This window comes from Mesoplodon mirus (genome assembly GCF_964341445.2).
Source record: "Mesoplodon mirus genome assembly, chromosome: 10".
Classification (NCBI taxonomy): domain Eukaryota; kingdom Metazoa; phylum Chordata; class Mammalia; order Artiodactyla; family Ziphiidae; genus Mesoplodon; species Mesoplodon mirus.
The window spans coordinates 24,808,619-24,836,150 of record NC_138986.1 but is presented as its reverse complement, the minus strand read 5'-3'; the positions used below and the strand labels follow the sequence as shown (position 1 = coordinate 24,836,150).

General features: G+C 39.4%; 1 protein-coding gene across 2 annotated transcripts in view; it reads right to left on the bottom strand.

Annotated features, from left to right (window-relative positions):
• TXLNB (taxilin beta) overlaps positions 1-21,684 on the bottom strand; it is a 37,151-nt gene extending 15,467 nt beyond the window's left edge. Inside the window, exons 1-6 of one of the 2 annotated variants that reach the window (XM_082634015.1) lie at positions 21,602-21,684; positions 18,936-19,388; positions 11,981-12,072; positions 6,301-6,471; positions 2,147-2,341; positions 145-264 (exon numbers count right to left, since the gene is read on the bottom strand). In XM_082634015.1, coding sequence (XP_082490141.1) covers positions 145-264; positions 2,147-2,341; positions 6,301-6,471; positions 11,981-12,072; positions 18,936-19,374 — 1,017 coding nt within the window. In that variant the 5' untranslated portion in view covers positions 19,375-19,388; positions 21,602-21,684. The remainder of the gene's footprint in view (positions 1-144; positions 265-2,146; positions 2,342-6,300; positions 6,472-11,980; positions 12,073-18,935; positions 19,389-21,601) is intronic. The other variant, XM_082634016.1, reaches the window with a different exon arrangement.
• Positions 21,685-27,532: the final 5,848 nt, after the last annotated feature.

The following is a 27,532-nucleotide window of genomic DNA, read 5'->3' as shown; positions in this document are numbered from 1 at the left end:
GCTAGCCAATTTCATTCTCCAGGGAAGCTTAGGCTCTTTCTCCATCAGTCTAGCGCTCTATGACCGTTGTCAAAAACAACATTCTCAGGGGCTCTCTGACCCCAAGGCAGACCAGACAAGCACACAGACTCAGGTGATAAGTACATATTCCTTTTCACGTTTGTGTCGTTCCTCTGCTTCCTTCATCATTTCTTGCGCCTGCTCGAGTTTTGCATCCACCAGCTTCTGCTGCAGTTCTCTGTGTTTAAATATTTTGTCCAGGTGCTAAGGAAAAATAAAGTGCACATTATCCAGCTTGACCTATTATTGGTGCTGAAAAAAATGTAAAAAAAAAAAAGTAATGTTGACCTAACCACGTGTTCGCTGGGTTTTAAGATTTAAAAAAAAGGGGAATAAATGCATTGGCATCAATTATGGTTTTATATGAACGTCATAAATTGGTGGAGTCCCCTGCATTTTGCACTACACAAAAGTGGCTGCAAAAGGTGGAGGTGCCAGAGTTCAGCAATGCTAACTCCAAAAGGTCCGAACAATGTTTTTCTAAATTTGGTAACTATCAGAGATGGCGCTAGTAATTATGGTAGGCAGCACAGACAATGATGTATGTTGCAAGGGCTACAGCACTATCACTTGGTATTTTGGCTCTTTCTGTGAATATAAAACCACTTTTAATCACAACATTAATTCAGTTTATCATGGTGAATTCTCCTCTACCTGCTTGCCTCAAAGGGTGGTGAGGAAGCCCTGAGGTGACAGCCCGTGGCCTTGGGTCTGGGACTGAAACAGGAGCCCCTGACATCAGCTCTGTTTCTCTGGTGGGCAAGACAGGGCTGAGGGTCACAGGCGAACTGACACGCAGATGTGCTGCCGCCTCCTCCACGCCTTGTGACCTCTTGACTACCGTGGTGAAGAGCATCTTCCAACTCTCCCTCAGTGTGGAGAATTTCTTGGTCATTAGGAGGTCCCATTGGCAAGAGGACACGTGGAATTCCATCCTTGGGCCTTACCTAGAACCAATCCTAGGCATATACAACTAGTCTACCAGGCCATTCCCATATGAGATCTCTCTGAAGAGTATGGACATTTTCTTTTTAGCTCCTTCCCTTTTGTTTTCTCCTGGACCTCCACTTCAGAGCAGGCTTGATCTTCGTAACAAGATAAAATGGTAGCATGGCATCATGGCTTACTGTGAGGAGTTTCTTGATCTACCTAACTGCTATTACCACCTTCTATTGGCTCAGGTTTTTTCTTGATAAAACCTTAGCATGTTGCCAACAGGGCTACTTTGACTATGTTATATTACATTTTAAGGCAGATATTTAAAATTTGGGTGGGATGGGAAAAGGGATATGATATATCAAAATACTGAGGGGGCATCTGGAGTCTTTAAAAACATATTGAATATTAAAATTTAATTTTGAAATAATAAAAGATCCTTATAGTCCCCCTAATGTAAACCATTGACAACAAAACTCTTTGGTTTTGTTGTCTTTGGCTTTTGTGTCTATGGATAAGTGATTGAAAACTCTGGCTTTTGTGTCTATGGATAAGTGATTGAATCTCGTAGCCTCTGCTTCCCATCTATAAATTGTGGATAATATGTTATCATCTGGTGCATAAGATTGTTGAGACAATTAAATGACATATTGTATGTAAAGTATAATACTTAGCACATTGCCTGGCACAAGCTAAGCATAAACAATAATGCCATTATTACTATAATTACTATATAGTAATATTTTATATATTATTTGATTGTGGGGTGTATACAATGCAGACTTTTAATTTAGATGACATAGTACTTCTTAAGAGGGAGTGTGTGAGGTATTTCTTGGTTCTGTAGAGAGAGTTTCAAAAAGGCTGAGAAATATTATTTTCAGGAATAACTGTGTTTACGGCCCACCACTTTCTATTTGTTACCTTTGCTTTGCAGTGATTCCAGTTTTGAAGAAATCCTGTATGACTTTCAGCCAGGTATTTTGTAATACCATCTGTTTTTATTTTGGCTAGTAAAAGAAATCCAATCCTAAATATTAATCAGTCGAGAGGGCTGGCCATAACTTTGTCATTAACCAGGTTCCCCACCTTCACAACCCAGATACGGTTTTATATGCAGTGCTTCTAAGTTGTTTGATGTGGTTCTCACCTCCTCTCTGAGCTCATACTGATCAATGATGCTTTTTAGTTTCTCTGCAAGCTCAGTGTTCTCCTGACAGAGCTTCATATTTCGCTCACTCTGCTGCTCGATCTGGGCCTGGATATCTGTGAGGGTGCTCTGGAAATGACTTGTGATCTCCTTCCTTTTCTCTTCTTCCTCACGTGCCCTCTGAAGGGTTTCCTCCTGGGGATAGAAAGCAAACTCTTTTGTTATGCTGGTTTACACGCAGCAGGGTTTACAGAACTCAGGATTTGGTCAATGAAAGATTAGTGTGCAGGGTAAGAAGGATGTTTTTTCCTCAGCTCTCTAGAGGTAACATTGCTCAGCCCCCAAATAAATGTTTGAGCAAAGGTTTCAGTTGTGAATACAGGGTCACTCAGAGCAGGTGCAGCAAGGGCCTTGAATTTGATAGCTGGTGATGAGTAGGCTTGTTTTAAAGACAACGGGTCCCCTGTTGAGTGAATAAACTGCAGGGATTTCTAACAGACATGCAGCCCTAAGGTTCTGATCTCTTGGCTGTAGCCTGGAAAAAAAGGCCACTTGGTTTTACTGATTGATGGGACATATCACGTGTTCCTTTGGTTTGGTATAGAAAGAAGAACAATAGATCTTATGCCTCTATAAAAATGATGGCATATTAATCACATAATTGTATTGCCCAAGTTTTTTAAATATAAGTGGTCACAATATAAATTTTTTTTTAGTTAAAGAAAAAAAACTTTCATCAAAAAGCTTGAAAAGGAAACTAAGATAACCATAGATGAATTACAGCAATTCAAGAATGTAAAAGGAAATCTTAGAAAATATGCTGGATATTTTTTAATATATATAAATTTATGTATTTATTTTTGGCGGTGTTGGCTCCCTGTTGCTGCACGTGGTCTCCCTCTAGTTGCAGCGAGCGGGGGCCACTTTTCGTTGCGGTGCACGGGCTTTGTGGTGGCCTCCCTTGTTGCGGAGCACAGGCTCCAGGCGCGCAGGCTTCAGTAGTGTGGCTCGCGGGCTCCAGAGTGTAGGCTCAGTAGTTCTGGCGCATGGGCTTACTTGCTCCACGGCATGTGGCATCCTCCCAGACCAGAGCTCAACCCATGTCCCCTGCATTGGCAGGTGGACTCCTAACCACTGTACCACCAGGGAAGTCCCCTGTGCTGGATATTTTTTGAAGGAACAATCATCCATTGTGTCACATAGGGTAATTGAAATGTTCAGTGTAAATTTTGAATTTGAAAGCAATATTATGTTTCAAATCTTCTTTAACTCTAAAATGAAATATCTAATATTCCCCTCTTCTACTTTGTTAACATTTAAGAATTGAAAATTAACTTTTATATCATTTCTGTTCTCTTTTCTCCTAAATCAGAAGTCCCCCTTCATTGCTAACTGCTGACAATGTACCCAAATTTCCCCCATATCGATATTGAGAATTATTTGCGTTGTACTTATTCCTCTCATTCTTTTAAAATAAAAGGGCTTAATCTTGCTACATCATACCAAAGATAGAGACACTGCTGACAAGTGAAACAGACATTTTAGGATTCCTTTAGTTCTGATTAATTGTTATTATGAAAGCTTGCTTCATTGTTGGCAAGTAAAATTATACTGCATTTAGTTGCCTACCATGATCAAATTATGTAACAGGATTTTTAAAAAGAAATGCTGATTGAAACAGAGGTAATTGTGCAAATCTTTATTATTACAGTAGAATAATGTGATCAAAATGAAAGTTGATGCTGAAAATACAGGCTCTGGAAATATTTTAATATATCATTACGTATCCCCTTTCTTCACAATATTTGCATATTTTCTAACTGTAATATGACTCCTAATATCAGAATCATAATTTATTCATGGTATAAACAGTTACTGAGTGGAAATTTCTTAGGGATATTGTAGAAGAAATCTACACTTCCTAATCTGAAGAAATTAACTATCGGAGATGTTATTTCCCTGAACTTTGAATGCTAACACTTACTATATGTATTTCACTAAAAGTGATTTTGGCGTCTGTTAAGAGCAGTTGAATATACATGTGATAGTGATTGTCTCCTTATTGTTCCCGATTAGTTTAGAAGCCAACAACCTCCTAGTCGTAGAATTATACTCCATGATCTGAATGTCATTTGCATTTATAACTATTCCATCCATGAATGATTGAGTAAGTGAAAGGACCACCCCATGCTACCCAGCGAGTCTGAGTTTTTCACTGGCCACTGGCTAGAGAAAGAAGGTATGGCTGTTAATATGGCATTAAACACATGTCAGACCATCATAGCACCCAATCCTGGCCCACAGAATGGCGTCTTGCATTTTACATTACATTGTTTTTCAATGAGAGAAAAATAAATGTACTGCAATCATAAAATTTGAGTCCACTGGTAAAGAAAATGCAATCATTTGGACAATGTCTGAGATAAAATTTTCTTTATCATGCACAAAATTCAAAGTGAAAATTAATAATGAAAAGAAAATTGAGGGACAAAATCTGAAATAACTAAGAAAACTTTTCAAGCATCATTGTGCATCTTAGAACCTGTGCTGTGCCTGGGACACAATCCATGGGTATTCAGTATATGTTTATTTAATGAATCAGTAAATTATTAATTTACATATAGACATATGAATAGCTTAAACTAGATGATTCCTATAGTCAAAAATTGATGTAATTAAAAGAAAGAAGTAGGCAATTTCACAATTATAGTAGGAGATTTTTTACACCCATCCCTCAGCAATTGATAGAGCAACAAGACAAAAATTCAGTAAAGACATAAATGATCTAGAGCTAATTTTTACTTATGGAACATTACACCTAATGTGTATGTAAAAGCACTCAGCACAAGTCCTGGCATAATAATGCTACTTAATTCCATTTCCATAACTGGAAGCCATTACTGAGGGTGTGTGGGTATAGCTACAGGATCTCCTGCCACTTCCGTCATTCTGTCTTTGAATGCTGTCCAAAGAGATCAAGCCACATCATTCCATCCACATCATTAAAGGAAATTTAACTTTTATCTCCTTACTATACAACACTACTGAAAGCCAGGAGATTTATGTAAGCACAGAGTGCTATTACTTGATTACATATCTGAAGTTGAGGATGATGACCCCATTCCCATATAACCTGGGTTTCGATTGTCCCAGTGCAATGATTAAAGAGATGCCAGAAGCCCATCCCGTACAACTCGTAATTTGAGAGTTAGAGTTCATCACACTGGCCTCTCATTTCCCAGATATCGGAAAACAGTTTTGGAATATGAGGAGCCATTATGCTCTTCTATTTTTCTTCCTAACTCCATTGTAAAAACTTAGCGATGATCTTAATCTCTCTGTTTCTTAAAGTATCTTCTTTTAAACACGTGTAATAATAACTGTCTCACAAGAATATTGCTATCTAATTAATTCTTGTTTGTCAAAAGCTTTAGGATCTTCAGCTGGAAAGGGGATTGTGGATGCATGCAGTATTATCTTGTAGAGCCCTGCATCTTGCTTCACTGGATGGAGCTAGTGTCTGTGTGTAATCAAATTAACCACACTGCTAGAGGCTTACGCTGTAATTAATGAAACCCATGCAGACTGACTGAAGTGATCAGTCTATTATTTTTAGATTGAATAATTAAGCTTGAAGAGCTTCATTGTTTTTTCGAGTAGCTTCTTTTTTCAGAGGACTATTGACATTTTAGCTCTGAATCTTGCCTTATTCTGTCAGTTAGCTTTGTGTCAATTTATTTCATGTCATGCAGATTTCATTATCGTACAAAAAATGTTGAATTTTTATAAATTTGTATTTTAAAGAGTAGAACTAAGACCTACCTTAAAAAACAAAACAAAACAAACTCAACATAAGGAAGAGGAATGGCACACATTTTACTAAAGTTCTGCTCCACATCAGGTACTATGTGAGCACCTTACACGTGTGGCCTCATTTAATTTTTCCCTGACCACGCAGCGAAGTTGGTATAATCCTCATTTTATGGATGAGGTAACAGGCTTGGGAGGTAAAATAATTTATTGCAAGTTACAGGTGAGCAAGTGGCAGGGCTAGTATCTGATTCTAAAACTCACACCCTTACCATAAGTAGCAGAAGCCTGTGCCTACCGAGCATGCAAGAAGGTGTGTTATGTGGGGCCTCGGTGACACATACCTTCAGTGTCTTGTTGTGTCTCTGCAGCTCCCGGCACAGACCCTCCAGTTTGCTTCGTGCAAGGATAGCTTTGCTGTGTTCACCTTGTAACTGGTCCTTTTCTTTTTGGATCTGTGCCTGTTTCTTCTGTAGGAGTTTTAACTTCCTTTGCTCAGTGCGATGCTCATCCAGCTGGATGTGGGGATGCAAATGTGAAAGAAAACGGCAGGGATCTCTGTTGAGTTGATAGAAAAGGACCCAAAGAGGAAACGCCTAAAGACCACTGTATGGTTGTTTGGAAAATGTTTTGCTATTATCACTGTCCCTCTGGAATAAAAAGAACTTCATAAATGTTAACTTGGCAGTACTTGTAGATATGGTTTTAAGAGCATAACATTTATGGGGTTTTTTCCTTCATCATTCTTATTATTGATCTCTTGCTTTGATCTTCTTGGTGGTCTAGAAACAGTTTTATCTTTCTTGAGTCTAATGAAGTCAGTCAGTATAGAAGCATGTCTCAGAATTCATGATAATGCCTTGCGTTAGGAGGATAGTCAGTGGTGTGTCTGCTTGGTTTACGTTTAGTTTTCACAATTCTTTCTCAAGACAAGCTTTAGTAACTATTTTTATTTTTATTTATTTATTTTTTTTGTGTGTGTGGTTCGCGGGCCTCTCCCGTTGGAGAGCACAGGCTCTGGATGCGCAGGCTCAGCGGCCGTGGCTCACGGGCCCAGCCGCTCCGCGGCATGTGGGATCTTCCTGGACCGGGGCACGAACCCGTGTCCCCTGCATCGGCAGGCGGACTCTCAACCGCTGTGCCACCAGGGAAGCCCAGTAACTATTTTTAAAAGTAGGAAAGCGAAAAGCAGCTTCCTAGCAAACAGAAGATGAAGTCTGTGGTTATGAGAAAGGGGGAGTGGAGAATGTACCCCTCGACTACTTAAGGATTGATGATCTGTCACCAAAGTTTCAGAAATAGCCACTGCTCAACCCAACAGCACACATGGCAAGTATCCTTAACAAGCCTTTTTCCCTGCCCATCTCCCTCCCCCTCTGTGCTTATGGTGAATAAACCATGACACTTGTCTCTGCGGAGCACAGGTGGGGCCTCTTCTCTCCCTCCTCCAGCAGCCACAGCTAAAGTATCGAAATCAAGGGCGGCGTGGAAAATGAAACCAATGAACCCCTGGGCTTTCCATCTCGGGATGCTAAAGTTCTGAGGTAGGGTTGCCAGGTAAGATGTAGGACACCCAGTTAAATTTGAATTTCAAATAAATAGGGAATAAGTTTTTAGTAAAAGTATATCCAAAGTATTGCATGGAAGGTACTTTTACTAAAAAAAAAAAATGTTGTTGGTTTACCTGAAATGCAAAGTTAACTGGGCGTTCTGTATTTTTATCTGGTAAACTTGGCAACACATTTTTATGGAAATCTAGTTGGAATGGGGGGAATTTGGGGTTCAGCCTCCAGAGACTAGCGTAGTAGGAGTGTGGATCCCAGATTGATGATCAGTGTGGCCACGAACAAGCTGGAGCCTTTTTCCAGACCCATTTCCTCTGCTGCACTTAGTTCCCTTAGAACCTGAATGGTGCATAGGCCAGGAGGGTACTCGTCCTAATGATGACCTTATTGGCTAATGAAGAGGAAAAGGCCTGGGAGCCTCTGGATGCTTCTGGACCCCAGGTGCTCCTGGTACCTCGCAGAGCCAGATGCAAATGGATACACACACAACGTGAGCCCTGATACATGTCTCAGTTACCCTGTCTTGAAAAAGCATTTGTTCTTTCTGAACTAGATGAACAGGACAGCCACACTTTCTTCAGTTTACATCTTATTTTAATCCTTTCCTCCCTCCCTCCCATCAGCCTGAAATGTCCATGATAAACCCTTGCCAGATTAAGCCGGGGGTATTCATACATGATATTCTATCTTCATACTTCAGGACATTTTTTACTTATTAGTGAGAATTAGCATCAGGAAAAACTAAGTCCATATTACTATAAACATTGATTGAAATTGGTATCCTTCTTGAGGTTCAATTGGAAAACCAGTTATATTTTATTATATATTTCTCATGCTAACCTCATTTTGCACCATAGTTATTAGACAGGGGTGAAACTTCTCATACTTGTGTTCGTACTTTACATGACCTATTGTCCTTTCTTGACATTTATATGTTGTTATTATTGTTATTGCCGTTTTGGTTCAGACTTTACCTTTGGAAGATTAAACCATTTGTCAGGGTTTCTCAACCTTAGCACTGTTGACATTTGGGGACAGATCGTCCTTTGCTGTGGAGGCTGTCCCCTGCATTGTAGGCTGTTTAGCTGCATCCCCGGCCCCTACCCACTGGATGCCAGTGGCACCCCCAACTGGGACGTCCAGAGTATCTCCAGAGACATTGCCTACTGGCCCATGGTTGGCAAAACTTCCCCTGTTTGGGGGAACACTGCCCTATGTGTGGATTTATCTGAGCATCAGGAGGAGGATACCTTGCATGTGTTTCATAAGTTGGAAGAGAGGATTTGTGCTATACCTCACTGGCCATTTAAATGTTCCAGTTTTAAGGCAGGATCATACACATCTGAAATATAGCTAGGTCTGTCTTGCTTTGCTCTAAATAGAACCCCTTAACTTGCTGACGATTTTTTTTTTAGAGTGTGGCTAATTTTGTTCAATACTTCAGATTTATGTGAATGCATATGGGGTTTCTTAATGAATGAAAGCAAACATATTGCAGCTGGGTCAACTTCAGTCAAATGCTGGCCTTGTGATTTAATAATAAATACCCTTAGACATGTGTCTTCTGTACAATTCTAACAGGCATATAAGATTTTTATCTGGAATTTCTCTTGTTCTCTCTTTCTTCTTTACTATTAAGTTAAAAAAGTAAAATTAATGCCAAGTAGTTAGTAACGTAACTACTTTTAAATGGAGGAAATTTGCAAAAAACATTTCTTCCAGGTCATTTCTTAATTTAGTCATGAGGTGTCCTTATTTATTAATGAACTTATCCTTATTTATTAATAAATACAATAGTTGATGATATTACAGGATTTAGAATCTATAAGGATGAGTGAGCTAGGGGGACAGTTGGATTCACAGCCTTGAATTTAATGATTTATTCTATGTTAACACTTGTATTTCAGACACTCTCTGTATTAATATCTGAATCAGTGAGCAGGGAATATAGCTTTTAGTGTCCAAGTAAAAGATTGAAATTCTTCATAATTTTTCCTTTCTGAAAAGGATATGTGATGGGGTTTGGGGGTCAATTTTCTCCTATTCATTTTTTCTAGAATGATATTTTGAGTTTAAAAGTTTATTATGGGGTATGATACAAATGCCAAAGTATAGTTAAGACTTGAATTGAGTAGAATTTCTGGAAAAATAACCTCTGTGGGGTTGACTTCTTGGCTAGGAGAGTGAGTGGGCTTGGGGCCCTGGAGACCAGGGTGAACAGCCCTGGCTCATGAAGAAAATCTTGGAAAGACTGGATAAGTGGTTCTTTCCCGATATTCTGCTGTGGGGCTACAGCACCATAAAGAGTAGTAGTCTAGAAGATGCCCAGTTCATCCAAGTATGCAACATGGCACTAGGAACTAAACATGAATGGCCTTGGTATGAGTGAATAAATTGAAGGGCAAAGGGAAATCAATGCAGTAATTATTGAAAAGAGCAAGGGTGGACAGGTGAGGATGGGGCCAGATTTGGGGGAAAAATATTAAATTTGACACCTACCATTTTATGGCACTGAAATTGCTCATGAGTGGTTAACAGCCAATGTTAAACAAGTTGCAATAAAATTGATACACTAATACTTGCTTTATAAATTTCTACCATTCTTTTGGAAAACAATATAGCCATTTAAAAAAGCATGTATACTGCTTGATTTAGTAATCCCAATTCTGAAACTTTTTCCTAAGATCATAAAAGAGAATGAACAAATCTCATGCATGATGATGTTCACTGCAGCAATATTTGGTAAAACAAACACTGGAAGGAGTCTAAATGTCCCCAAATTAGAGAACCAGTAGATAAAGTCAATTAATGGAAAATTACCTAGCTTTGACAAAATATAATTATGAAGACTACAAACTACATGGGAAAATGTCTGTCATATGAGCCAAAAAAACAGATACTAAATTATATGCACCTTATGATGGTAGTTATACAAAAGGTATCTCTGAGTGTATAGCAGAACGGGAAAGGAAGACAGATAAATCAACAACTGTGTTTTAGATTGTAGGATTAGAGATATTTTTACTTGTGTATTCAGCATTTTCCTTATATTATTGTGATGTGGTTTATGTGATCAAAAAATAATTTAAGAGTATTGTTGGTAGAGTTAAGCAATCACTAGTCATTCAGGTTTTCAGAATTTCTCTGGGTCTATTGCGTGACAGTTCAGCATAACAGGATGCCTCGAGGTACAAGGAAGAAAGGAAAGAATAAATAGGGATCACAGGGCTAAAATTAGAGTAAAAACAGAAGGAAAACAAGTCACTCAACTAAACTCTACTCCCTCAATCGGGATAAGATGCAGCCAGAGACCTGAGGGGTTTGTGGGTCTCAGTTTTGGAGACCTTCTTTTAAAAAAAAAGGAAAAAATTTAAAAAAAGAGAATTATGTTCAGGGCCTCAGAGGGGCCCATGCAAGTGAGAGGCACTGACTCTTAAGCTTCTTTGCTGTAAGGTAAATCTGCCTTCAGGGGCAGTTCAATCTACTGCCTGGAGGAATTGTTTTGTTGTGTGTAGGGGCTTAAGTTTCATTTTCCTGTCACTGCTTCTCCAAAAGAAAAAAGAAAGTGGAAAAAAATGAGGAGAAGAAGCAGAAACGAGGGAGAGGTACATTGCCCAGCCTCACTTGAGAGGACACCACATCTCCTCAGTGGGTCTCGTACACCTCAGGGGTGGTGCACGGACCTCAGGTGCAACTCCTTTAGCCAGTTTTTGTGAGGGTTCACTGAAACTAGGGGGTCTGGCTTCACTGAACCCTCCTCTTTCTTCCAACTGGCCTATTATAAGAGTACTGGCGAGGAGACCATCCACTTCACAGATTCTCTGAAGTCTGGGAGTGGCCTCCCTTCCTGCCAGTGGTCCTACCTTATTGAGAGGGAGACTGCATGGGAGGACCTATAACCAGAAACAAAACAATGCACGTCAAATGCTTTGCCATCGTGGGGGACAAGGAGAAGAATGTAGATCAAAGAGAATGAATGAATGAATGAATCAATCGAGTCATCAGGAATAAACGAGCATGTGTCACAAACTGAGGGGTGGGATTAACTCAACCCTCTGCCTTCCTGAGGGGACCACCCCCTCAAAAAATCTGTGTACAAGAACCGGATGAAGGTTTACCTTTATTCTAGGGTATTTCTGTTTTATTGCAAAGGCAAAAGGAACTTTTAAATATTCACAATTTTTAATTATCTATGATTCTCTCTTCCATCTCCCGAATTATGCACATAATTGAAGGTGGAGTGTATCCTCTTTCTTCCTTTTGCTGTTATTCCTCAGTTTTTCTGTTTCTTTTTATTTCTTTCTTTCTTTTTTAAAAATTCTGCCTTTATGAATTCTGGCTTTGACTTGTCTGAGGTAACCAGCTATAATGATATACCTGAAAAACTAACAGCATCCTTTTCTCAGCTCTAACCAGAGCTTGAATCTTTCTGACAAAAAGGGCTAATCAGAGAACTTACCAATTCAGCATACTTCTTGAATAAAAAATCAAGCTTTTCCTCAGGAGTTTGCAACTTGTTCAGGTTTTGCATTAGCAGATTGGCTTCTTTGCCTTAAAAGAAAACAAAAACCATAAAGACGTTTTAAAATATAAGTGCTGAACTTGATGTCAGATGATAAGAGTTAGAATCTCAGGTTGTCTGCTTGTTAGCTGCTATCCAGCCTTGGCCAAGCCACTTCACTTGTCTGAGCCGCAGATGTAATTTTGGTTTTTTTCCCCTGTATGAAGGAATGATACCCATTTTGCAGAATAAGTGATTAGATGAGAAGTTTGTAAAGATGTGTGGTACAGTGTCAGGCTCATGGTAGATTCTCAATAAATGTCTGCTATAAGGGTAGTCCCCAAATTTTCATCCCAAGAATCCATTCTTGTTACTTCCCCCCCATGTTCTAAATATTCCAAGGGATTTTGAACATTCTGAAAATATTCAAAAGAATAAAAAACGCTGACTTTATGAAAGAATAGTCATCCACTTCCCCATGTTAATTATCTAAAAAAAGAAGCAAACCAGCCTATCCAAATATCTGACTACTGTGAAACAGCCAGGATTAATACATGGAGCTGTTAAAATTCCAGCCTGAAGCAGAGAAACATGACAGTTTAGTCTGCCCATTTTTTTGGTTTTGTTCCTTTAGTACCTCTTTGCTCTTTCTTTGGGGGGGAACCAATTCTCTTGTTTCTGTGCATGAGCCTACTCCATGAAGTTTGGGTGGAATGACTCTGATTGTATTTCCTAACAAGTGGGGAATAAAGTCAAAATATAGAGAAAATGGACCCAAGACATGCAGGGCCTTTTTTTCACAGGCCTTTTTGTGTCTCTCTGGCTGCAGATTTAGCCTCCCCAGGTCTTCCCTTCTCTCATCCAGGCCTTAATCTCTGTTGGCAGTTTCATTTTCTGTTTCCAGTCGGAGTTTATGCTACATTTAAAAGCTCACCTGGGGCTTCCCTGGTGGCGCAGTGGTTGAGAGTCTGCCTGCCAGTGCAGGGGACATGGGTTCGAGCCCTGGTCTGGGAGGATCCCACATGCTGCGGAGCAACTGGGCCCGTGAGCCACAATTGCTGAGCCTGCGCGGCTGGAGCCTGTGCTCCGCAACGGGAGAGGCTGCGATAGTGAGAGGCCTGCGCACCGTGATGAAGAGTGGCCCCCACTTGCCACAACTAGAGAAAGCCCTCACACAGAAACGAAGACCCAACACAGCCATAAATAAATAAATAAAATAAAAAATAAAGCAAAAAAAAAAAAAAAAGCTCATCTGTTCATGATTATTTGACAGTGAACCTCAGATTCTTTCTTTTCTTTCCCCATTGTTCTTCCTTTTGTCCTCTTCAGCTCAAACTGCCTGGTTAGCCTTTCTATGATGCCTGGAAATCTTGTCTTTCAGTGCCCACTGGGCTGAGCGTTGTAGGCAGGAGCCGGACCCTGAGGCCTACGTGTATGTACCACTGAATGTATCTTTGCAAACAGTAGGGTCAAGGCGGAGCAGCTTCCCCGTCCTCACCCACCTGTGACAGCCACCCTTTCTAATCAGGGTTGGGAGGTCAGACCATACAGTGGAGCCCAAGTTTCCTGATATAAATCTGCTTAAGAATATTAACAACTTTGACAACCTCTCCCCCAAGAACAGCCATGTCTCCTGTGCTGGAATTTTTGCTTTCATCCTGGAGAGGCAGATATATCATGGAATTAGGATTGCCAGATGAAATACAGGACATGGGACACACTCGTAGTAAAAAAATAATGGTTTGTTTATCTGAAATTCAAAGTTCCCTGGGCAGCTTGTATTTTCATTTGCTAAAACTGGTAACTCTAACGGCATCAAAGAATTTTAGGTCTAGAAGGAACTTCAAAGAGCACCCAGACAACTGGTTAATTTTATAGATTAAGAATCAAAAGCCCAGAGAAGTCCAAAGTTACATAATCAGTACTGGCAGAGCCAAGACTTGAATCCAAGGTTTGTCTACTTGCTCTAAATCGCTCCACTCCCATGTGGAATTTTGATGCCAGGGAAACCTAGAGAAATTAAAGGAAACTTTTTTTGAAAAAAGTGACCTCATTCCTAACAGCTGGTTTCATCTATATTTGCCCAGTGAGTCAGGTCAGATTAGAGACACAGTCTGAGACAGGGGAGAAGGTGGGGGTGAGTGGTGCCCCACCAGCAATCCAATATGGCCTGTGGCATAACACTGCTTCTAAACTGGTAAGCTCTGCGCTCTGCCGCCACCAGGCGTGGCTTTGAGTGATTTCTGTAGCAGCAGGGACAGACTTGTGTTGGTCAGGCCATCCCCTCACCCTTGTCTTCAGTTTGTGCTCACGTGATGACTGCTGTCCTGAGTTGGAGGATCATCCGTTAAAGGCAAGAGACTGCACTGTTGGTCAGATTTGGCCCAGGACCCCACACAGTGTTTGGCCCATGGCAAGTGTTTAGTAAATCTTGGTAATAATGGAACAAAGCCAACCTGTGCACTAATATCATGTAAGTCAAGTAAACACTGTCCAGAAGACCACTCTGTGATCAGCTAGAGGAAAGACAGGTCTTACTCTCCCCTGTGACATTTAATGTATGCTTAGCATACCTTTCAGTGTGAGTATTGACGTAGAAAACCGTATCGTGTCTTGAGTGAGTCCAGTGGGTCTCTTTTTCTCTCCACATTCAGTATCTTCTCCCCCTTTTGTTTTCTTTAATGATGAGAACAGGTGTTTTTTTTTTTAATTGTCACACTCACTGAGGTGTCTTTCTGCTCTCATATTCTCTTATTTTGTATAGAAGTTTAACATTCAGATGCATCAGTCTACCCTTCAAAAATGATTTCAACAAAAAAATCCAAGAAACTGGAGACAAGCATGTATGGAATACGTAACTTTGTAACATCAGAGAGCTTCATTTGTAAACTTCCATTGGTTTCACTGGACTAGAGTGCTGTGTGGGATTATGTTGAGGAGGGGGATAGACAGAGACCCACTCATCTTCTAAGAAAGGCTATAATTACAATTTTAGGAAATGGGGTCATTTGGTGACAGTGTCAGACACAAGAGGAAAAATCGGCTTTATGTGTTTAAACTGCTAGCAGTTTCTTAGCTATAACTATAAAGAAAACTTTCTTAAAAAGAAAACAACTTTTAGCCTAATAATGAGGAGATTATTCCAGGAAAACAAAATAAAGCAAAACCTTACAATAAAAAAGAATAATATCAGAAAAAGCAGTAAGAAATAAATACATCCATTCCCAACTTGGGTCAGAAGAAAGTACTAATCATTTTGCCCAAGACATTTTTTTTTCTCTTATTTCACTTACTCCTCTAAACCCTCCTCTCCTTTCAGGATCTGGCCTAAGTTTGAGCTTCTCTGTGAATCTACTCATGGACCCTTCAGTCTCTGTGGATTCCTCTCTCTCCTAAATTCTTCTGGTTTTCTACCATTTCTTCCAGAAAATTTAGCATTTGTATCAAAGCAACAGTTTATTTCCTTCTCAGAGTGAAACTAGAGAAAAATCAAGCTAAAATCTTATAAAACAGACTACCTGGGAAGGTGACCATTCTAAGGCAGAGTAAGTCAATGGCCCAAAAGATTTTAGAAAATCAATGTCCTAGTCAAGATGCTACTCAGAAGGTAGAACTGAAACTCACCTGTCACTGGAAAGGTGAAACCAATGAACTGAACTATAGCTCAATTAAATGCTCCTCAACCAACATACCAATTATTTTTATATATCTTTGGCCCTGTAATATTAGTGACTTCAGGTCTGCATCTTGCTTTCTTTATGACTAATCTCACAACCACATCAATTAGTTGAATAATTTTTATTTTTGGCAGACTTTAAAACTCTCTAGGCTTTAATTTCCCTCTCAGTAAATCAATGGGTTGACTAGATAGATTCTGAGCTCAGAAAGGACCTGTGGATCAGCTTTGCTTTTCTCGTGGGTTTATGCTTCAGACCTATGAATTCCTACTCAATCAGTTATCAGTCTAAATATCAGAAGGGATATTACATTTTATCATTGTTTGTGCTTCTTACTATGTGGGACTTGTGCAGCCCACATAACGTTGACAGAGAAGAGATTAATAAGACACTTGTGGGCTGGAAGATGGGGTGGGGGAAGGCAGGGGGACACTTAGATGTTAAGAGGACATGTCATGGTGCCGTCTAATGTGGAATCTGTTTTTTGTTTTAGTCAATGCCAAGGAGAAAGTGACTCCACCAACTAAAGAGATTTTAAAGTGTTCCCTCAGCTGCTCCAGTGTATAGTGTGTTAACTGTGGGAGGATATGCAGCCTGTAAAGGAAAAACAAGTCTTGAGTGCTTGGGTTGTAGAGACATTTCCCAAATATTCAAAGGTGTTCTGTGAAAGAAGGGTGTTTTTGGTCCAATAAATTCAGGAAATGTTGTAAACTGTGCCCATCACTATTGGAGATTTTTCACTATTGTATATATTAGAGGTCAGAGAATTCTGGCAGTTAGGAAACAAGCTTGGTCTGAAATGTCAAATATCCCAAAGTACATACTTTGGAAAATTTGGGGTTAGAGAGTCAGAACATTTCGGTATCTCAAAAGTATCAATAAAGCAAATGTTATTTGATAAACATACAATAATTAAAGACTCATCTTTGATCAAATATGTAAGCAAAGACTAAAGATATATCTTCAGGTATGAATTGAATGACATACTAATATTCTATAAAAGCTCCAAATAGTTTCTAAAAGAAGACCACAGCCGGCACTTTATATTTTCTCCAAATGGGTGGAGGAAGAACTTTCTGAAGCATCAGAACCACTGCTTCCACAATCTGTTTGTGTCAGAATTACCCAGGGTGCCTTGGCCCCAGTCCAGACCTACCAATTCTGAATCTTTCTGCTCAGCAACAGCATTTTTGACAAATTCTGCATTTGATTGCAATGCACAGTAAATTTGAAATCATTGGTCTAGACCATAGTGTAGTATCATTTAATTGATAAATAGCCAAGAAACCTGTTAAAACCACTTGCAGATAATTGAAATGATGTTTAAAATATTTAAATTAGCTTAAAAATATTGTTTTGGGCTTCCCTGGTGGCGCAGTGGTTGAGAATCTGCCTGCCAATGCAGGGGACACGGGTTCGAGCCCTGGTCTGGGAGGATCCCACATGCCGTGGAGCAACTAGGCCCGTGAGCCACAACTACTGAGCCTGCGTATCTGGAGCCTGTGCTCCGCAACAGGGAGGCCGCGATAGAGGCCTGCACACCGCGATGAAGAGTGGCCCCCGCTCGCCACAACTAGAGAAAGGCCTGGCACAGAAACGAAGACCCAACACAGCAAAAATAAATAAATAATTAATTTAAAAAATACATTGTTTTAACTCAAAATATAGCTGAAATAGTACAGTGTTTAGAAGAATATACTGATAGTGTTCAGAGGAACAGCATGAACGTGTCAGCAGCTTGTACACATGTAATTAGAGTGGACCCACCTGGGCACTCTGATCACAAACATTGGTTCTGATAAACACATTCAGTTGAACTTTGGTAACTTATAGAAAGTGGCAGAATTAGTTGTGAAATTTTTTCTTTCTCTGGGAATTTTTTTGATTATTTGGTAAGTATGAGGTTAATACAGACTTTGAAATAACTCGTGGAAGACAGAGTAGAAACCAAAATTGGTCATCTTTAACTTCACCCCTGCTTTCTTCATACCTATCCCCCCATTATAACACATACAAATTGCTATGTAGATGTAGTTTCAAAATGATAAAGCCAAAGAACTTTCCTGGTTAGGAATACTTAAAATCATTTACCTCTGCGATGTGATTTTGTTGTATCTTACAGAAAGTTTCACAATGACTAATGCAAAAGGTTATTTCTGAGATGCCTTGGATAGAGAAGAAAAAATAGCTCTGTAACACAGAGCAACTTTATTCTGTTTCCCAGAGTTCCAAAACACTACAGTGATTCTGATCTTGCACTTTAGAACTTGGTGTTATCTGGGTTGATCTTTATGCTCAGTAGGTAAAGTAGCTGTCTGAATGTGTCCTTTAGCCCTTCTTGAAAGCACTGCCAGCAGTGGTTTCACGTGCCAAAGTGAGGTCCTGTGACAGCATAGACATACTTTGGGGTTTACACGTAACCTGTTCACTGGAGTCTGAACCCAGTTCTGACTCCAGTGCCCATGATCTGTTTTACTCTTCCACACTGTCTTCCAGAAATGAGTAAGATGTGACCACTGTCTCAATAGATTCTCCCTCCAGCTTGGGAGGCAGGTATATAAACAAATGATTGCTGCAGAAAATTTCATGGAGAGCGACGGAAGGTGATGCTAACGCTACCTGGGCATGTTAGGGAATGTATCACATAGGAGGTGGTGATTGTAGTGAGTGTTTCAGTGAAATTCACCGAGACAGGCAGACGCTCCTATGTGCAGTAACATGCTCTCACTTATAGCTGAAAAATTAACTCTCTCATCCTTCTTTCACAGCCATTTTTGGTGTTACCAATCCTCCATGCTCTCCTAACAATTTTCCTGTGCCTATTGTAGCACTTATCCTATATAACAATTAGTGTACACGTCTGTTTTTCTCTCCAGACCTAGAGCTCCTTAACCAAAGACTTTTTTATCTTTGTGTACCTCATAGAGACTAGGCATTAGTAAATATTTGCTGAACCAGTGAACTAATGAGAATAAAATTGTTTTCTGAGATTTTCAACATTCTATAATTAATACATTTCTGAAGAGCTTTGTTAAATTAAAAAATATTTTATATATGTAGTAATGGAACACACCACTAAGGGGCTGAGGATAAGTACAGTAAGGTACTGGTGATCCTGAAGGAAGCTATTGTGGTAAAATCCAAATATGAGATGTGGCTCTTAGCAAGATTGGAGGAAGTGCCCCTTTTTGGGAATAATTCAAAGAAAAGTCATGCATTAGAACGTAACTACTTGCCTAATCCTTTTAGAATTTTCTTCTCCAGTTTTTGCTCTTTATTGCTGACAGGCTCTTTGGCTGTGGGCGGCTCTCCAGAGGCCGGAGGTTCTCTCTCCGTCTCTTCAGCGGCCTCCTCGCAGTCCCTGTCCTCACTGTCGGGTGGTGCCGTGTTCTCAGGCTGCTCCTTGGGCATGGTGGGACCCTCTTTCCCTGCCGTGCCGGCAGCAGACCCGTACGTGTTAATGATGTCTTCCAGCTGTCGGTTCAGTTCTTCAGAGATATCATGGACTCCTCGTTCAGGCTGCACACCTGCCTCCTCCTCAGGTGCTGGGAGTGGGGTTGAGGAATCCTGATCATCCTGCTTCTCCAGGCCATTTTGACTGGGCAATACTGAACTGTCCCCCACAGGTGTTGACTGTGGCTCCCCCGACAGCTGTACAGACTGATTGGTCTCCATACTGGGCGTGGTATCTGGTGGTAAGCACAGCCAGCGTTGATGTAGTTAACCCAGTTACAGGTAAATGGTAAGGCTATTCCCACATGGGCACCTACTAATTACAGTTTCTAACATAGAATGAATGTACTTCCACAAACCATCAATATTGCAATTAGTTGAGTAGGAACAGTGAGAAGCATCTTTCCAAATCGAGTCATACTTTTAGCATATTTTTGGTTTTGGTCTTTAAATTCCGATAGTATCTCCTATTATTGACGTTAACAGAGTAATTCAAGATACCGTTTTTCATGGTCGTATTTGTCATTTTGCTTAGAATAGCCAGTTTGTGTTACCATTCTCTTATATAATTCTATGTAGATTTACAATTGTTATAAATACATAGATGTATACATTTAATGTTTAAATTTAAATTGGTGCTTTTTTCCCCAAAGTTAAAACATTGAATACAAGAGCCATTGACCTTACTAAAATCATTCATAATGATAACATTCTAAACTCTATTTTAATCCATATTGATTAGTATGAGTCCATTAATATAAATGAATTATTATATTGGATACAGGAGATACTTGCTTGTCTAGTATTTTCCTTTTCCCAAATGAGCAACATGTAATTATCAATCAGAAAAACACTTTTTGTCCCCCTGAGGTTCAAACCAGCCTCATTTTTGGAATAAGATAGAATGAGGAAAGGTATAAATTAACTAATGAACTTGTATGGAAACATGGTGATGCTCATAATAACAATTCCTTGAGTTTCTATACCTTTTTGTTCTGATATAAAAACTGACTTTCTTTTAGAAAAAAAACAGATTACAACTTTCTTTTCTCAGTCAAGGAGGTCTAGGATAACAATACTTTTTAAGAAGTAGAAATGTCTAAAAAGCAGGGAGGGAATGAACTAGGGGAATAATCCAGGTATAATATGGGCTCTTTGGAAATAGGGGGTGAGGAATGGGCTGAGGGTTTCTGGCTATCACCATTTCTAGTGTTGCAGTACCTTTGGCTTAGACCTTTAAGTTATGGTGCGTTTTATTTGTAAATAATATTTAATGGTGATGCTGCTAATTAGCAGCATACAATTATGACAGGGTCCTAATAACACACAGGTTTTGCTGTTGTGGTGGCAGGAAAGCGAAAACTAAAACATACTGCTCCATGTACTATGCAGCTTCCTCCTCTGGTTCTTAGGGCAGGCGATGTCAAATGCTCGAATGCAAACAAGAACAGAAAATTCAATGTACAGACATTGTCATCTACCTGTGGCCCTCACCAAGTACTCATTAACTTTGAAGGAAGTACTTTTTTCTCTCAATTATTTTAATTCACCATCTTTATTATCAAACGATGCAGTAAACAGCTTCATTGTCTTCATCACTGGAATTCTTTATCCTGACCCCTGCTTGTTGGGCACACACATCTATATATAACTTATGCTTCCCCTGAACTTGGAGAAAGACACATGGCACCTGCTGTCCAGCCAGAAGTTATTTTAAGCTCTTCTAAAAGGAGCCCTGGCCTTTAGCACTTCATCTTTGGAAATCAAGGGAAGAGAATACTTTTTAAATCAAATTGAAAACAGTAAACATTTATTGGTTTAAATCCATATGTGGGTTTTAAAGTGTTAGGGAGCCTCCTGAGGATGAAATAAAATCTAAAGTAAACCAAACTTTAAAGCAATGAATTTAAAACCGACTGTCCGTAGGAATTTTAGTGTTTTGTTTGTATTTGATTTATTCTTCATTCATCAGAGGCCATAATCATTGATTTTTTTTTATATTAAGTCCATGGATCTCCTTTAAACTCATGCTCCACATTTACTTTAAAACAGAATAACTGAGCTGTTGTAAACCACAGGACAACTCAATTCCTAAGAGTAGCCTTAAGACAAATCCACAAGAGGAAAAAAACAGTCAAAGAACTCTGTTACTTTTAAATTCTCTTTCTCTATCCATCAGTTTTACAGCAAGAAATTATTTCTGTTTTATCTTCTCTAAACTTCATTGCCCATCTTTTGCCTCCTCTGAGAGAGAATTTTTCACTTGTCCTGGCAGTCCCAACAGATTCCCACACACACATCCCTTCCTGAGCAACACATTTTAATTGTAAATAGAACAATGGAAAGTTCTTCAACAGTTCCCTGGCAGTCTCAAAGTTGCAAGTTTCGAACACCACAAACCACACCCTACATCATCTCACAGGGCTCGGGGGAGTGTTTGCATACTTACCAGAAGGCAAGGCGCTAAGCAGAGAGAGAAAGGAGAGGCAGGAGGCAGCAAGCTAGTCAAGCAGCAGCAACAGCAGGAGACAGGCGGGGGCTGAGTTCTTAGGAGGGAGAGAGAAACCAAACACACACACACACACACACACACACACACACACACACACACGCAGCAGGAGAGCAGGGAGGGGGTGGGGAGGGGAGAGGGACATCCTGTGACACAGCAAGAGAGAAATACACTCAAGCTTTAGTAGCTGTCTCCTGGGCAAATGTCTTAGAAAAGAGAAGCAGCTGGTACATCTTATCAGACTCCATGTTTTGTCCTTTAAAAAATATTTAAACTCTCAGTACATAGCCCCTTTGCTAGTGCAGTTTTTCACCATTGTTTTTCTTTGGGGCAGAGATCAGTTTTTCTTATTTCTTGGTTTATTTCCAGTGTGGTCTATGATTCATCTTCTTTTTTTACCACCTTCTTATGCTAGCTTAATTAGTGTCAAGTTTCTTATAGGAATCAAGGAAAAAGAAGAAACATGGCATAACAAAAAGGAGACGGTAGAAGCACTTTAATTCTGATGTCATTGTTTGGTTTCGTCCTAAAATTTGAAATAAAAATTTAGACAGCTCTTTTGGCACTGGGTTTAGTGCCATCTTCATGTACATGCTAATTGGCGTGACCTCAGACCCCACGTCTTACTCAGGTAACTGCCTTTACTCAGGTAAGCCCTGGGGAAGCAGTTGCTTTTTGTTTAGTTGCAGGCTTTCCCACCTTCCACAGTGACTTTTCCAAGTCTTTCCCACCATCTCAAGCCTTCAACCTTTTCCTTAATCCTCCTCAGAAAAAGAACCTCCTCTTCATTCACCATATAATGCCTCTTTCTCTTAACCTATGTCCATCCCCCTTTTCTTCTCTTTCTGGAGAATGTGTTCCCACACTTTTCCAAGTTGGGTTCCCCCATCAGAGTTTCTGCTCTTGGGACTGGCTGGGCAAACTGATACCCACTGTGTTAGGCAGAATCATGCCACCAGAAAGACTTCCACATCCTAATCCCAGGAACCTGTGAATATGCTATGTTACATGGTGAAAGAGACTTTGCAGATGTGATCAAGTTGAGGATCTTGAGATAGACACATTATCCAGAATTACTGGGTGGGTCCCTTGTAATCACAAGGGTCCTTGTAAATGAAAGAGAGAAGCAGGAGGGTCAGAGTCAGAAAAGAAGATTTGATGATCCAAGCAGAGGTCAGAGTGATGGAGGGACACAAGCCAAGGAATGTGAGGAGCCCCTAGAAGCTGGGAAAGACAAGGAAGCACATTCTTCTTGAGATCCTCCAGAAGGAATGCAATTCTGCTGACACCTGATTTCAGCCCAGTGAAACTCATTTTGGATTTTTTGACCTCCAGAACTGTAAAAGAAGAAGTCTGTGTTGTTTATAAGCCACTAGATTTGTGGTAACCTGTTATAGTAGCAAAAGGAAACTGAAATATCCTCCTCCCCAACTTTTTTCCGCCCCTTTCTCCGAGTTCAGGGAAGACATAGGTTATAGATAGATGAGTACCCAGTAAGTGGAGGTCAGGATAAAGAAATTCCAGAGAGGAAGACAGTGAAGCTGTTTACTGCATCATTTGATAATAAACTTGTTGAATTAAAATGGGTGAGAGAAAAAAGTACTTCCTTCGAAGTTAATGAGTACTTGGTGAGGGCCACAGTGAGTGATATTTCATATTGGATTGTAGCAAACCAGCCCAGAGAGATCTCTCAGTAAATACAAACAATAAGTTAGTGCTTCACAAATTTAAGTAATGTACATATGCTCTTAACAGAATAACTTAATGTTGAAATTAATTATATATAATATATAATTATATATATTAGTATATATTAATTATGTATATAATATATATAATTAATATATATTATATATTAATTATATATATAAACTTCTGATACTTAGTTATTATATGATACAATTAAAAAAATATTATTTAGAAAACCCTACAGAACCATTAAATACAATTCAAACTAACATTACTTTTATGTGACAGATAATACTTTGCTGAACCCAAATTGCTACTTGCAACATGAATATGGTACTGGCTACTGGTCCTTTTGAGTTCCTGGCACTCTTCTGCAATAGGCTTTATGAAATGACTCAATTTCATCAACACTTGGTCCATTCAGATAACTACATAAGTTTCCTTCACATGACCTGCCATAATTTCAACTGGACTTCCTTTGATATTAATGCATCATTTATTGCTCTTTCTCATCTTCCTGCAATTATTAAAATAATTGGTGCTAACTTAACTAGATGTACACATGATAATGAAGGCACAAAATGAACGATGTACATGGTAACACCGAAATGACAGCTACCCAGATAATCCAGAATTGACTTACACAGGCATACCTTGGAGATATTGCGAGTTAAGTTTCAGACCACCAAAATAAAGCTAATATTGCAATAAATCAAGTCACATGAACTTTTTTGTTTTTCAGTGTATATTAAAGTTATGTTTATTTACACTGTACTGTAATCTGTTAAGGGTGCCATAGCATTATGTCTAAAAAAACCCAGTGTACATAGCTTAATTAAAAAATACTGTTTTGATCAAACATGCTAGCCATGATCTGAGCCTTCAGTGAGTTGGAATCTTTTTGTTGATAGAGGGTCTTGCCTCAGTGTTGGCTGCTGATTTATCAGGATGGTGGCTGCTCAAGGCTGGGGTGGCTGGGGTAATTTCTTAAATAAGGCAACAGTGAAGTTTGCCACACTGATTAACTCTTCCTTTCACAAATGATTTCTCTGTAGCATGCAATCCTGTTTGATAACATCTTACCCACAGTAGAGCTTTCAAAATTAGAGTCTGTCCTCTCCAACCCTGCTGCTGCTTTATGAACGAAGTTTATGTAACATTCTAAATCGTTTACTGTCATTTCAACAGTCTTCACAGCATCTTCACCAGGAGTAGATTCCATCTCAAAAAACCACTTTCTTTGTTCATACATAAGAAGCAACTCCTCATGTTAAGAGTTTTACTGTGAGATTGCAGCAATTCAGTCACACCTTCAGGCTCCACTTCTAATTCTATTTCACATCTGCAGTTACTTCCTCTACTGAAGTCTTGAACCCCTCAAAATCATCCATGAGGGTTGGAATCAACTTCTGCCAAACTCTAGTGAATGTTGATACTTTGACCTCTTCCCATGAATCATGAATGTTCTTAAAGGTATCTAGAATGGTGAACCCTTTCCAGAAAGTTTTCAATTTACTTTACCCAGATCTGTCAGGGAAATCTATCTCTATCAGAGAAATCTGTCTCTATCAGAGAAATCTATCTATGGCAGCTATAACCTTACAAAATGTATTTCTTAAATAATAAGACTTAAAAGTTGAAATAATTCCTTGATCTATGGACTGCAGAATGGGTGTTTTGTCAGCAGTCATGAAAACAACACTAATCTCATAGTACATCTCCTTCAGAGCTCTTGGATGACCAGGTCCTTTGTCAATGAACAGTAATCTTTTGAAAGGAATCTTTTTTTCTGGGCAGTAGGTCTCAACAGTTGGCTTAAAATATTCAGTAAACTATGTTGTACATAGATGTACTGTCATCCAGGCTTTGTTGTTCCACTGATAGAGCACAGGCAGAGTAGATTTAGCATAATTCTTGAGGGCCGTAGGATTTTTGGAATGGCAAATGAGCATTGGTTTCAACTTCTCTTCCTAACAAGAGAGTCAGCCTGTCCTTTGAAGCTTTGAAGCCAAGCATTGACTCCTCCTCTCTAGCTGTGAAAGTCCTAGATGGCATCTTCTTCCAATATAAGACTGTTCTGTCTACACTAAAAATCTGTTTAGTGTTGCCACCTTCATTAATTATCTTAGCTGGATCTTCTGGATAACTTGCTGCAGCTTCTATATCAGGGACTTGCTGCTTCACCTTATACTTTTATATGATGGAGACAGCTTCTTTTCTTAAACCTCATGAACCAACCTCTGCTAGATTCAGACTTCTCTTCTGCAGCTTCCTGACCTCTCTCAGCCTTTATAGAATTGAAGAGGGTTAAGGCCTTGCTCTGGATTAGGCTTTGGCTTAAGGGAATATTGTGACTGGTTTGATCTTCTATCCAGACCACTAAAACATTTTCCCTAACAGTGAGAAGGCTGTTTTGCTTTCTTATCATTCATGTGTTCACTGGAATAGCACTTTTAATTTCCTTCAAGAATGTTTACATTCACAACTTGTGCACGAGACTTAGCTTTCAGCCTATCTTGGCTTTCAACAGGGCTTCCTCACGAAGCATAGTCATTTCTAGCTTTTGATTTAAAGTAAGAAATGTATGACTCTTCCTTTCACTTAGAGGCCATTGTAGGGTTATTACTTGGCCTAATCTTAATATTGTCATGTCTCAGGGAATAGGGAGGCCTGAGGAGAAGGAGAGAGGCAGGGAAATAGCTGGTCGGTGGACAAGCAACACTTATCCATTAAGTTCCACATCTTATATGAGCGTGGTTTGTGGTGTTCCAACAAATTACAATAATAACATCAAAGATTACTAATTACAGATTGCCATAAGAAATATGATAATAATGAAGAAGTTTGAAATATTTGGAGAAGTACCAAAACGTGATACAGAGACATGAAGTGAGCAAATACTATTAGAAAAAAATGGTATCAGTAGACTTGCTAGATGCAGGGTTGCCTCAAACCTTCAATTGTAAAAAATGCAATATATGTGAAGCACAGTAAAGCAAAACTCAATAAAATGAGGTATGCCTGTACATATTAATTACAATTAACGTGGATATACAAACACACTAACTAGCGGATCCCAAGAATCTGTCTGTAACCTGGTAGGGGCTCAAAGAACTGCAGTAGGCAACGAAAAAGACAAATGAATAGAGCTCAGTGCTTTCTTATAAAATCAATCTTTGAGCTAATGTAAGGAATAAATTTACTTTTTGAAAATAACATTGTTATGTAAGTATTACAAGAAAATAGTTGAAAATGATACTAAAAATCTTATCACGAGAAACGGTATTCCTTTGTTCTCCCCACTATCCCTTCCTCCAACTTGGCCATGCTCCCCAAAGCTCCCCAGGCAAAAATATTAAACGATTACAGATACTGCTTCTGTGATTTACTTTCTCATTTGTAAATAAGATGCCTAGATTGCTATCTGTCAACTCATCAGTTTTTGTTTTTGTTTTTTTAAAAATAAATTTATTTATTTATTTATTTTTAGCTGTGTTGGGTCTTTGTTTCTGTGCGAGGGCTTTCTCTAGTTGCGGCGAGCGGGGGCCATTCTTCATCGCGGTGCACGGGCCTCTCACTATCGCAGCCTCTCTTGTTGCAGAGCACAGGCTCCAGACGTGCAGGCTCAGTAGTTGTGGCTCACGATCCCAGTTGCTCCGCGGCATGTGGGATCTTCCCAGACCAGGACTCGAACCCGTGTCCCCTGCATTGGCAGGCAGATTCTCAACCACTGCACCACCAGGGAAGCCCAACTCATCAGTTTTTGACATTACCTATTGTCTTCCCACAATGATAAGTAAAGATTTAAATTATTTACACCACTTTTCCTTTCCTTATTTCTCAAGAAAATTACATCTCAATTTTTAATTCATATCCTATGTTCTCATTATTGAAATAAAGTTCAATGCTAAATCAGGTAGAACATTGTGATAATAGTTCCATTCTTTTGCAATTTTCTGTTTTTCCTGGAGTTAATGATTACCTTTTCTTTTTATTTGTTTGGTATTGAGAACACTCTGTCTTCCCAACCTGTACAAGAACTCTGTAAAATACCTCTCTATGCAATTTCCTCCAAGATCAAATCTATCAGGTAATTTTATGCATTCTGATATTTCTTGGAGACATCACTTCCACATACGAACACCCTCAGAGCCTTGACTTCCTGCTCTGGTCCAGTTTGGT